This window comes from Eptatretus burgeri, chromosome 10, assembly GCF_056783735.1.
Source record: "Eptatretus burgeri isolate ZD-2024b chromosome 10, Ebu_testis_v1, whole genome shotgun sequence".
NCBI lineage: Eukaryota > Metazoa > Chordata > Myxini > Myxiniformes > Myxinidae > Eptatretus > Eptatretus burgeri.
In genome coordinates this window covers 10,215,217-10,228,537 of record NC_140970.1, presented here as the reverse complement: position 1 = coordinate 10,228,537, position 13,321 = coordinate 10,215,217, and the positions used below count along the sequence as shown (strand labels likewise).

The following is a 13,321-nucleotide window of genomic DNA, read 5'->3' as shown; positions in this document are numbered from 1 at the left end:
CGTGCAGGCGCGAGGCACGAGCACAGTGGACCACGCTGGAGGGACTCGGAGTTACGGTCGCCAAGGACTCGACGCGCTAAGGGAAGTCGCGACTTCCTTTTCTTTTGGGGTTTTGTGTAAATGTCTGTGGGTGGCGCCAGTCTTGAAAAGTAGAACTGTTATAAGTGTTGCCGTGTAAATCATATTCGGTTGTAGATCTGCTTGCTTTTGTGTTTTCTTGCTTGACTGTAATATACGTGCCTTCCGTGCTTCCGTAATAAATGTGCTGGTCCAATTGTTCCCGTTTCGCTGCGTCCTTTCCTTTGTTTCAATCTCCATCTTGCACCAAGTAAGGGATTAAGAGTGGGTTTAAAAACACCCGGTAACTAATCTGAACCGTCAAGGTCGACGATAACTCCGCTCGGTTATCCCTGTAGTACGAACGAGCTGCTTAAGCGGTTCGTGTCCAGAGTCGACCTGTGGCGTGGTACAACTCCTCGGACGCTATCCACGCGGGTACTTGGGTAAATCGACCATTCGGCGATCAGACCCTATTTCGCGCAGGTAGAATGCGGACTGAGTTGTGGTGAGGTTAAACCCCCACCCGTGACTGGGTCCTGGCGGTAGTTCCCGGAGGGTCACGACTGAATTGTCCGTTCTGGTGGACGACGCGTCGCGATTCGAGTTGAGTGGCCGATCGCACGCCGGACGGGCCAGAATTCGCAACAATATATATATATATATATATATATATATATATATATATATATATATATATATACATATTTCTATATCCATACATATGTATATATGTATGTGTATATATATATATATATATATATATATATATATATATATATATATATATATATATATATATATATATATATATATATATATATATATATATACACACACATTAACACAATAATGATTTAATTTAGTACAGGGTTTCGGTGTAGTCCTTCCATCTTCCTTTTACCTGTCTTTCTTCTGTCAGATCTTTTCCTGTTATACTCTTAAGAACCCCAACACGAGACTGAAACTTTCCTTTGATCTCTCTGATCTTTCAAAAAAGATGTCTTCTTTTTCCCACTCTGTTGTCACTTTGTATATCTAATGCATACCTCTTTGAGATATTCCTCTTTGTCTTTCTTCGATTGTTGTTGGAAGTTGTCATTTACCTACATAATGTCCTCTCTTGATGCGCCTTTAGTTTTCATCTCTCTTCTTCTCTTTGCAACATTTATTGCCCCTTCTGACAGCCATTTAGCCTTCTTATTTCTGCTTGCTTATGGAATGTTGCTTTTGGCCTCTTCTTTTTACCTCCGCCATCGAAGGTGAAGGAGATTATGTTTTCACCCCTCGCAGTCTGTTTGTTGGATCGCCGAAATCGGTGACCCTTATTGTCAGTAATTCTGTCTGTTTGTTTGGATGTTTGTTCGTTTGTCATCAGCATAATTGGTAGTAAACGTGGGCGGATTTTGACCAAACTCAGGAGGTATGTACATCTTATGACCTATTGCTTTGGAAATTGTGATGGTTGTTAGGGACGTTTGGTTACCGAGCAACAACCGAAAAACCTTCAAAATCGGTACCGTTCACGCGAAATCAATTCCGAAAGCCATTATCCCACGTAGGGTTATGAAATTTGGCACGAATGATCTACAGGTGATACTCTATCAAATATGTTCCGGTTTTTGTGACATATGGAATACTTTACCCGCAGCGCCCCCTACAATTAGGGTATGCGCGAAAATTGGCGAAAATTGAAGGCCCCCTAGCGACCAGGTGAGTGCATCGATACGAAGGAAACTTTGCAGGTTCATGGTACTCAATGAGTACTACGACTTTGCCTCAGGACATATTGACCAATATCGCTTAGGTCAGGGGTCAAAGGTCAATTAGTGCAAAAAATCGATAATATGCGAGAGCTGGAGGTGCCTTCATGCCAAATGCTACTCCTCCTATGGTTATGGTCGGATGGTCATGAAAATTCACAGTAATCGTCTGGAATACATTGTGCACAAACTATCGAGCCGGATTTTCGATTTAGATCTTTGTTCACCCACAGCACCCCCTCGAACTTTGGGGATTTCCGATTTCAAATCGCATTTTCGGTACTTTTCATTCAAATGGATACCGAGTAGTTATCAGTAGATGGAAATGGATGAAATTTGAGATGCATAATCTTAAGGTGATTCCCTATCTGCTATATGACATCCATTTTGCTCTATATCCTATAGTTTCCATGCTCGGCGACCCATCGCCGCCTACCGGCTTGTCTGTCTGTCTGACTGTGTGCTGGATATCTAAAAAAGTTGTGGACGGATCCGGATGAAATTTGGTGGGCAGGTTAGATCGATTTGATTTTGGTCAAGATCTGATTCTGCATCTGGATATGAGAATTATTTATTTTTCATTTTTAAAATGGTTCTTCATCATTGAGAGATAAGGCCAAAAACGATATATAGCATGATATTTCAAAAATGTATTGGGCCCGACATGTTCTCGTGGATCAGGCATTTCGTGGCGGAGGTATGCGCTCTACCGAGTGCCCTTGGAGTTTACACTGTTTTCAACTTCTTGTCACAATTAGTCTTGCACTGTCAATCAAGTCCAGATCTACAAAATGTTTTTTTTTTTTTACCTTTATTGCATATTTTTTCAAGGTCATATCTGGTTGGTGTTTATGACATTTTTATCACCTTTCTCATTTTCACTCATAGTTTTGCTTCGAGGATTCCATGAACTGTCCCTCAGTCTGCGCCTGACAGGGCATTGGCAGATTGAACAGTCCAACTTCTATTGAATAGAATGTTGTCCACCTGCTATCTAGGTTTCCCATCAGGTGAAGTTCAAACATACAGTCTATGCTTGGGTTGTTTGAACCATGCGTTTGCAACTATGAGATCATTCTCCACACAAACCTCAAATTTTGGATACCAGGTCCATGCTTTCATGCAATCCCTGGTGCTCCTGCTTTTCCAATCTTTGCATTCCAGTCTCGCATAATAAAGTAAAACATCTCCCTTAGGCACCTGGTCTACCAGTTCCTACAACTTTCCAAAAAACTTATCCACATTTTCTTAATCTGCTGCAGATGTTGGAGCATATATCTGAATTATGTTGGTGTTCACTGGATTTCATTGCAACCTCACTGATGTTAACCTATCATTGACTGAGTTATATCCCAGTACTGACTCTGCCATCTTCTTTTCTTGAACAGGTTTCATTACCAGAAAAGAATACTTTCTAATTGTCAGATTAAAACTGCCCCAAACCAGTCCATCACTTCACTTATCCCCAAAATTTCAGTTATTGTCCTCTCTATCTTTGTCTTTTTTGAATCTATCTTTTCCCAATTCATTGATCTTACATTCCATGTCCCAATTTTGTGAACGTTTAAGAAGCTCAGAGTTTGATTTTCAGTTCTGGCGACCTCAGCAACTGGATTTCCTTGCGGGTTTGATCCAGTCCTGCCATAAGGGCCAGTCCGACCAATCATGATTCTTTTTGTGGCATGTACAGAAGTGATTTTCCATTGCCTTCTTCTGGGCAATGTCTTCTTCCATTGTCTATACTCGATGGGTGGCACAAGCCATTGTTCTCCAGACGAGAACCCTCTGCCTGGCATCAAGGCCATGCAGCCATGACTGGAAATATGTGACAGCTACCTGTATCACCATCCACCACCTGTTCCCATGGCTTAACATAATTGTGATCAGGAGGCTAAATGAGGAAGTACACCTTGTTTGAGGGTGGCCCACGGGTTAAGGAATGCAAAGGCCATCTCCTTCAAGGATTGCTGCTTTTACTCTGTTAAACCTTTCGTTGATGGTTTCAAAACCTGAACTGCAAGGCAGTGGCCAATCTGGATTTAAAATTTCCTTCGCCTCGACGAGCTTTAAACCAAGGTAAATGAGCCCCATCTGCCTGAAGCAACTAGTTTTAAGGTGCCAGTGATTCGTCCTTCACCTCTACACCTGTTAGAACCCTGCCACAAGAAAGCCAGTGAGAGGCTAGACCATACATTGCAATATTTTACACACCTCGAGAGCTTGTCTTCAATGCCACTCCACAGCATAACAGTCCATGGGAACTGAGAAGACACATTTTATAGAGAGCGGAAGCAGTAAACCAAAGCTGATAAGCCTGACAAAACCAAGTTGGTTGCACAGGCAGTGTATTATTTCCAGATATTTGCAATTGTGCAAAGGATCCTTTTCAGAGGCATGATGAGCACAATGGTGGTCAATCATCTACATCTACCCCTGTGAATTACTGGACTGGGATCCCGAAGGTTATCAGTTTACATGGAGCTGAGGGTAGCAGGATTAAAAATTTGGATTGAGGTTCTCAGACTCATAATCTCCAGGAAGTCAAGCTTGTTTCAGATGAATTGCCATGTCAATAGTGGATTGTTAGTTTGTTTGTTGTTAAATCCAGCTGGCTCATTAATGACCTTCAAGGTCAGGATAACGTGCCTGACCCCATAACTTGTAGTCATACTAATTTAAACGTTTCCTTTTGTTTTACGTTGCTACAAGACTCAGTGTAGCTTTTTACATAAATCACATCTCTCTATCGAGTGCAGCCTGTGGCGACTGGTTGCATCATTAGTTGGGACGCGGCTATGCTGCTGATGCAGTGTCCCCCTTACCAGTACACTGGTGCGCATTTTGCCAACCTCAGAAGGATGACAGGCTGAGTCAACCTACTAGTGTATTTTAATTCAGCGGCCAACGGGGCTTGAACTCAGGACCCTAGGATCCCAAGCCACCATCCATCCACTGGGACCATACTCTGTGCAGAGCGTTGGTGCTGCCGAAGCAGTCTCCTTGGCTATTGGGTACAATCCTGGACGGGTCGCCACTCCGACACAGGATACCAGCATGCTGGCACTCATTTTGCCGACCTCGGAAGGATGACAGGCAGAGTCAACCCCACCTGGTATTAATTTAACAGCCGAGTGGGATTTGAACTCAGGATACTCGGATCCTAAGCCCACCACCCTAACCATTAAGCCAACACAGGCTTCACTTAAATCACATGCATGACAAAGATATCTGTAGACTGTAGTGTACCTTAATATTAATCACAAGGACATTAATAGGCAACAGACAAATGCAAATGGAGATTTGAACCCGATTTCTGAGCATCACAAGTCATTGGGTCAGCCAACGATGGAAACAGACCAAGATGACATCACAAATTGATTTGTTTTGGGTAGCTTAGTCCAAAATTGTATGGAAGAGCAATGAGGCAGCATTTTCTGCTTCTGCTTCTATTTTTCTGCATAATTATAGTAAGGCAAATGCTATTTGTGTAGTATCATTAAAAATTTAGCCTGGTGTTGGCTTGCTAGTTAGGGTGGTGGCTTGGGATCCTAGGGTCCTGAGTTCAAGCCCCGTTGGCCGCTGAATTCAAATACACCAGGAGGTTGACTCAGCCTGTCATCCTTCCGAGGTCGGCAAAATGAGCACCAGTGTACTGGTAAGGGGGACACTGCATCAGCGGCATAGCCACGTCTCAACTAATGATGCAACCAGCAGCCACAGGCTGCACTTGATAGAGAGAGTTAAAAATTTGCAAGCATTAATGTTTGTGCAAAAACTAATTAATTACCTCGTTTTGTGGCAGGTACAAGGAGCAGGAGCGTACGCAAAACGTCTAGTCTAAGAAAGTGAGTAGATAGTCCAATATTTCTTCACTGTAGATGAGCTGGTGATTAATTGAAATGTGTGAAAATAAATCCAGATGAGGGACGGAATTCCAAGTTAGGCTTAGCATTATATTTTAAACATAAACAATGACAAAACAATTACAATTACAGGAAATGTTTTAGTGACATACCAGATGGTGTATTAAAAAAAAAAAAATTGCAAGTGATTCAGTGGCCTGATTTCAAATTGGATGCATTTTCTAATTATTGAGTGAAAAAACACAGGATAGCTGGATAAAGCTTTGCAACGAGTGTAGTGCAAGTGGAAGTAATGCTTTTATGCAACAAATATGAAGAACTTCGAATATGGCATCCAAAGCAACACCTCTTTCGTGACGTATCCTCCGAAGAACAAATTGGAAATGTTAGCCTCCAGTCATAGCTAAAAGCAGGTACATGGTCAAACAGGGACAGGTCGAGGTGGTAAGGAGGTTGCAGAGTATTTTCCATCCCAGTCGATGGATCTTCTCAGCCATATAATTTTGAATCAGAACAGTTCCTCGTATCGGTAACGGAAAGGTATCAGCTGTCCTTGAGAAGATCATAAACGAGTCCGATACTGGAACATAATCTTTAATTCTGGAGTCCTACATCCTCAGTGTCTCCTTGAAAAGTCGAACAAGAAAAATGACTTATCGACTTTGATAACCAATCTTCAAATGAAGGTCATTTTCGGAAACTCCTGGGGTTGCCCCTTAGCCACAACCCCTGCTGTGTCGACAAAATTTGCAAGCTGACCAACTAAGTCAGGTACAGACTGAAGATTTTCATTTTAGCTTTCAGACTGATCAACTTCCATCTTTTGTATTTTATTCCCAACATTGCTTCACAGAAGAACGAATCACAAAAGACACACATGCCCCTCTGAACTGAGGGCACAGGGATGTTACATTGGATAACGAATGTACTGAAATGTGAAAGAACACCTTTTCATTCCTCAAACGACATTACTCCAGTATGCATCAACTTTCTGCCCCAAAATCCAACAACTATCGGAAACTCATTCTCAAAAGAGTGCCAAGACAAGATCCTCACTGTGTCCTCCCTTTGGTGTGGGAAATGTGAGGAGGTCACGAGACCAATGCATTTTTGCACTCACTGAAATGAGATCAGAAAGTGTCCCACAGGAACAATTCACTGGCTTGTTTGAAAGTGGGCTTTCCTTGCTGAACAAGGGATAGAAACAGAAAAAGGAAGGGTTTAAGCTGTTCCACCACAGGAAGAGTTCCTGGTGCAAGTGAGGCAGTTGGTGATCCCGAGACATTTGGCATCGACAAGCATCTGCTTCACCCAAAATCGAGCATTCACACGCGAGCTCTTTTACCGTAAAGTCTGGAAATCATGTGTGCAGTTACATTCATGAATAATACAAATAAATATTGTCAGCACATTTGCATTCTCAGGTCATTGCACTTGTAATAGGAGTCACAGAGTTTCTCTACGAGGCATTAATTTCCAGGGAAGAAAATTGTTTTTGAGCTGAATTTTCAATGCTTTTAGATTCGTACTGTATGATTAAGCCCAGATATTTCAACATCTTTCGACTCGTAATAACCAACATCTCAGATCATCCCCAATCCCAATCCTGGATCTTTTCTACCCTCGTTAACCTCTCCCCAAGCCCTCCTCCCTCCAATTTTCCAGTTTGCCCTCCTTGGAGTTTCCTTCTAGATCCATTTTATCCACCCCATGCGAGTGCGTTTTGCATTCTGTTTTTGTCTGTCACATCCTGATCCGTTCACTATACTAGCTTTTGCACGAGCCTCCTCGATGTACACAAAAATAAATAAATAATAAAATTGATTAAATGCACAACTTCACAAGTTTCTCAGCAAGTTAGATGTTAAATTAAATGAACCCCTTCCTATCCCATCCACTCACCTGTCTCCATTCCTCCCACACAACATATGGACTTGGCACAGGCACAGCATGGGCAGTGCTGAGGACCAGAGGAACCTGTTCTGCACCAACATTCGTGGTAACCGAGGAGTCCCCCGATACCCTTGGATCTTCAACTCCAATGGAAATCTCGGCATGCATGTCTCTTATGGGTGTTGTTAGCATCTGGCCACAGCAAAGCTGGCATGAGCAGCCACGTATGTTACGTGGAGTGTCGTATACTTTCTCTCCTGCAGCTGTTCTGGTCCCCTCACTTCTGGGTAACGGGTGACATCCCGGCATATAGGCTCGGTGCTGCATACCGCTATCAAGAAGATCTTCATTGAATGAGATTCCGGTCAAGGAAGATGAGCAACTTGAAGAAGCGGGACTGGTTGAGCTGCTTGCAATACCACTATCAGACAGCGATCGGCCAGGGCAAGTCGGGCGCATCCAAGTGCAACGGTTGGAATTCATGGAAGCAGCTGTGGTTCCACTTGCAACAGTTGCCACGTCCTTGGCACTCTGGAGGATTTGGAGATAAGTTGGAGAGTAAATAATGAGAATACTGCAAGAGTTATAAATATATATATATATATATATATATATATATATATATATATATATATATATGTATATATATATATATATATATCTAAACAAATTCTGAACTGCAAGAAAAGGAAATGTCTTGTTCGAAAGGCTGAATCCCAAAAAAATGAAATTGTATGAACTATAAAATTTTACTGTCTGCTTCTTTCAGGAACATTATGTAGCTTTAATATCACAAACATTGATGTATTAATAATCTCCACTGCTATAAGGCCATGTGTACATTGTATAAACGGGAGAGAGTGTGGAGTTGGAGGGTGGGGGAGAGAAAAGGAGGTTTGAATTAGAGGTGAGGGAGAGAAGGGAATAGAAGGGAAATGTACGAGTCAAGAGGAGCTGTCAGATGGAGATTGCCTTTAACGAAATTACAGGAGCCATAATAGTTTCCAGTTCTGTATTTGAACCCAATCTATCTCACCCTATCTCCCAACCCCAGAAGCCATGTTGCATACAAAGAGCATGTCAAGTGCTCACAGCCACTACTTCGCACCTCACTGGTGCTGCTTTGTGGTTCGCTCAAGCTGGAAGACCCAGAGAACAGACTGAGCCAGCTGCTGCCACTGTTGCTATCTGGAGAACGAGAGCTCATGCCAGGGAGTGTGAAGCTTCGCACGTGCCCGATAGAAGAGCTTGAAGCTGTAGGAATGAGAGGTGAAGTGGAATGAGAAACGAAGTGTAACAACGTCATCGAGTAAACACTGAACATGTGACGACTTCATACATATTTATTCTATCGTCAGCTCATTTTTTATTGCTTAAGCATGTTGATAAGAGTTAGATCGCCAAAAACCTTGGACTTATATAAATTCCTACACAACATAGTCATCTGGATACTACATGCTGCACAAGTTAATTAATTGGTTTGGTGAGCCAAGAAGATAATTCCATTGAGCAACACAATTGTGATCATTGCAGAAATAATACCAAATTATTTATTTATTCATACAGTCAGCCATGTGTATATATAAACACTTTCTCTTCCTTATTTTGGTATCTAACATGCGTCCTTTTGAATCTACGAACTCATCTTCATGTCACCTTTATACGCCATGCTTGTTGCCTCATACACTCACAGCTGATGCTTAATATGGCTTCCATTGTCTGTTCCTGCTTATTCCCCTCCATCTCTCCTCTTTTTACAATTCAACACTGATACCTCATTCACACCATGCAATGTATTATTTGAGGTGCATTCACGTTTGTAGATGATCAGAGCTGTGAGCTCGGGTGAGGAATAGCATCTCACCACTCTGATTCATCATAATCACCTTCGTCTTGTTTTCAATCCACTGCAGAAAAAAAGCCTCCCTAAAATCACATGGGAGGGTATTAGCATGTCATGCTTCCCAAGTGTGGGTTAGTGAGTAAGTTTTGGCAGGATTTTAAATTTAATTCAATTTGCGGGCGACACCTCACCTACTTTTCACAAAAGACACCAGGGGATCCTTTATTTGCACTCTTTGACTTATTTCCAGTTGTTACTCGAGTTCATCAGGGGTGTGTACTGGCCCCCACACTTTTCAGCACTTGCATGGATTGGATTCTGGAGAGGAAGTCAGAGAGATCAAGCTGCGGTGCATCGTTTGGGAATGTCAAGATCTCTGACCATCTTTGCAGAGACCTTAGATATCCTTTTGGGCGCCCTCAAGGTGCTGAATGAGGAGTCAGAGCCGCTGGGATTACGGGTTTCCTGGGTCAAAACTAAGATCCAGGCTTTCAATGACATCTTGGATGCTGCTAACCTGTCTGTACCTGTTTGTGGTGAGGATGTTGAGGTCACAGAGAGATTCACTCACCTTGGCAGTGATATTCATGTCGCTGATGGCTGTGAGCCAGAGGTCAACAGACATCTGGGTCAGGCCTGGGGAGTCATGGATTCACTGGATCATGGGGTGGAGCGCTGCCGGTACCTGTGTGGGAGGATGAAAGTCCGAGTCTTCAGGTCCTTGGTGCTTCCAGTCTTGCTCTATGGATATGAGACTTGGACTCTGACCAGGGATATGAGATGGAGACTTAATTCCTTTGGGGCCAGGTCTCTTCAGAGAATCCTTGGCTATCGCTGGTCAGACTTTGTGTCCAACGAGCGATTGCTGAGAGAGACTCAAATGAGATTTGTTACCTGCATGGTCCATGAGCGTCAACTGCAGCTGTATGGATATGTGGCTCGTTTTCCTGACGCTGGTCCTGCTCACCAGATGCTCTCAGTGAGGGAGCCTCGTGAGTGGAGGAGGAAAATGCGCCGTCATGTGCCTCATGGTTGCAGCAGGTTGATCAGCATCTCAAGGAGATGGGGATGGGCCAGGCATCTGCCTGGGGGATGGGCAGATGGAGGCCGCTGGAGTACCGGCGGAAAGTGAACCCAGCAATGCGCTGCTCTGGCACATGCTCACATATCTGACATACCTGACCTGATCCTTTATGCCAACCAACAGCCAGTAATGGCAGATGGGTCCTCTGACTTCACAAGTCACATCCATCCGATGGATGGTATACACATTGGTAGATCCCCCTGCATGCAAAACACCAGGTGACACTTTATAACTGAGTCAAGATTCAGACCCAGGCTTGACAGCTCAAAAACGCGTGTTTATACCTACTCATATGAGCTATCCTCGCAGAGCATCATGATATCTACTATAACAAGAGCATTAATTACTTTGCAATAAATGTCCCCTACTGATATGATATTTTCTAAGTCCAAAAAGAGAATAACTGTGAAAAACTGACGAAACTCCCTGAAACTCGAACTTGTTCTGTAACTTATAATAAAGCCATGTACTAAGTTTCAGTTGAATATGTTATAGGGTATGGGGAGAAAAGTCTGAAAAACCACAGGTGGGATGGATGGACAGACAGATGGACAGTTAGATGGACGGACGAACAGACGGAAAGCATACCTACATTCCCATCAAGTGAAACCAGTGGGGTACTAATGAATAAAGCTTGTGTGGCTGTAGCTATGTCAGCAATATTCACTCATCAATTGGTTGCAGCACTGACCAATCGGGTATGTCTGTTTTTCCCTTCACTCGTCAATTGGTCGCGGCACTGACCAATCAGGTGTGCCCAGTTTTCCCTTCACTTGTTGATTGGTTGTGGCACTGAGATGATTACAATATTGGTGATTACGGCGCGGTGTATATCACACACTTTCCTCACCTCGTGTTTTCTCAACTCTCACAGCGGTGATTACAATATTGATGATTACTGAACAGCGTCTTTGTCTTTGGTGTACAAAGTCTCTGTGGTGTACAAAGTGTCTTTGGTATATTTGGATCTTAAGACAGTACACACAAGCAGGATTATATTACCCTGGGATTAGGCCATGATACGTAAACATTTAAACAGCAGGAAATAAACTTACATTTGAGTAAATTGATCATAAGCTTCTTGATTCTTTGATAATTGTAATTAGTAGAATGTTAGAAAATCATTCATACAATATCCACTGGTCATTGTAAAACTGATCTTTCATTCAAATGCCTCCATGCTTCTCGATGCAATAAAGACATGATGACATCATAAGCAATATCGCAGCCTTGAATGATCACATACCTTGCTTTTTTAACTTTAAATGATGGGGCATTTCGACATAGTGCAGTCCATATAAGTTTTCTCTTTGAGCAGCATCTTTAAATTAAACTTACAACTTGTTGGTGGGTTTACACATAATAGTCCATGAGCCAGAACAGATATTGGTACCACCTGGGGTGGGAAATTCTCACTGTTTTCTTGAAAGGCATTTTTTTTTCTTGAAGCCAAGCTTGGAACGGTAGCTTAGTGCTTGTAATCGCCTCTTTAAGATGGGAGGACCGGGCCTGACTGGGACCCGAAATTATGGGGTAGAGGAAATATAAATTGTGATATATGTTTAACTAATGGCCCGATTGCTACAAATGACCACTCAAAATGTTGCAAATTTTATGTTCTACATAATTATATCTATTATTTGCCAATATGCTAATTAAGTAGGTCACCAGAGGTCAAAAGGTTATGAAAATTGACCCCTGCTTAAAATAAAATCTGGCCATCCGTCCAAAAAACACCACCGTTACCCTACCAATGGGAATTTATCAGCCAAAATGGACTCAAATGGAAGTTAATAAGTGTCCAAGTCCATTTTATGCCTAAAAGTGTTGAATTTATTTATATCTGAGCCATGGTACATTACAGAATTTGACACATCTTTGAAAACGGCCATTTTTAGCCCAAAATACGCAAAAATGGAAGATGCTAATTTGTTGGTGTTCATATAAAATCTTTCACCCACAATTGTCAAATATCATGTGAAAATGTGCTCTGATTTAGTTTAGGGCTGTTAGGCATTTAAAGGTCACCTGTAGTCATGGTCAAGGTCATTCACCATTGAACTTCGAGTAGGCCTATGAATTTTTTTTATGTCCATCTGACAGAATCATCAGTGTCAATATTTAAGGGGAGACTCACATGGGTAAATCATCCCTTAACAACATATCAATAATATATTGATACCTGCTAGAAATTCATCTTCATGGATTGTATTTGGAAGGCCTATTTAAAGGGAATGGATCACAGAATTTGGTGGGAAAAATCAGTAAATTCTAAATCCATGCAAAATCCAAATTTCCATCATATTCTATCAAAACAGGGTGATGTTAGTCTTCTTGGTACCGATCCGAAGCGTCATGCCACGATTGGACCTTTAGTTAGGTTGTAGTGGCATAAAATAATTTTCCCGCCAAGTTAAAAACGTTACGTTTTTAACTTCTAGATTCTTTTGTGATCCCTTCCCTTTAAGCCTTAATTCCCACCCTATCCTACTGGTTCAAAGAGTGTTCCAAAGTGCATTTACCACAGAGAGATCAGTACCCAATCAATACTTTATTTCATAGAGTTGATTCCTTGCACTACCAAGCATCACATCCTCCTACAGTATACCATAGTGTGTCCATTAAAGGGCCCCAGTATCCATGTCCGAGTTGCATTTCAATCTTCATCAGAGTCGATGTTGTCGTCATCATCAGATGAGCCTTCCAATTCAACGTTACCATGTTCCTCCTCCTCCTCCTCTTCCTCTTGCATGTTGCTACAGGTCTGCAACTTGCATAGCTCTTCGGCTTTTATGTGCACCTCATCCTGTTCTATGTA

At 42.3% G+C, this 13,321-nt stretch overlaps 1 protein-coding gene across 4 annotated transcripts in view; it reads right to left on the bottom strand.

Moving 5' to 3' along the window:
- The window catches only part of LOC147017938 (protein Dok-7-like), a 79,821-nt gene that overhangs the window by 27,155 nt on the left and 39,345 nt on the right, over positions 1-13,321 (bottom strand). For 3 of the 4 annotated variants that reach the window (XR_015062203.1, XM_085897040.1, XM_085897042.1), the window contains 2 exons: positions 8,685-8,830; positions 7,586-8,107 (listed from right to left, as the gene is read on the bottom strand). Coding sequence is in view for 3 of the 4 variants with exons in the window: in XM_085897040.1 (XP_085753166.1) it covers positions 7,586-8,107; positions 8,685-8,830 (668 nt within the window). In the remaining variant the exon portion in view is untranslated. Of the gene's footprint in view, positions 1-5,624; positions 7,037-7,585; positions 8,108-8,684; positions 8,831-13,321 lie in introns of those variants that run through there. The other variant, XM_085897041.1, reaches the window with a different exon arrangement.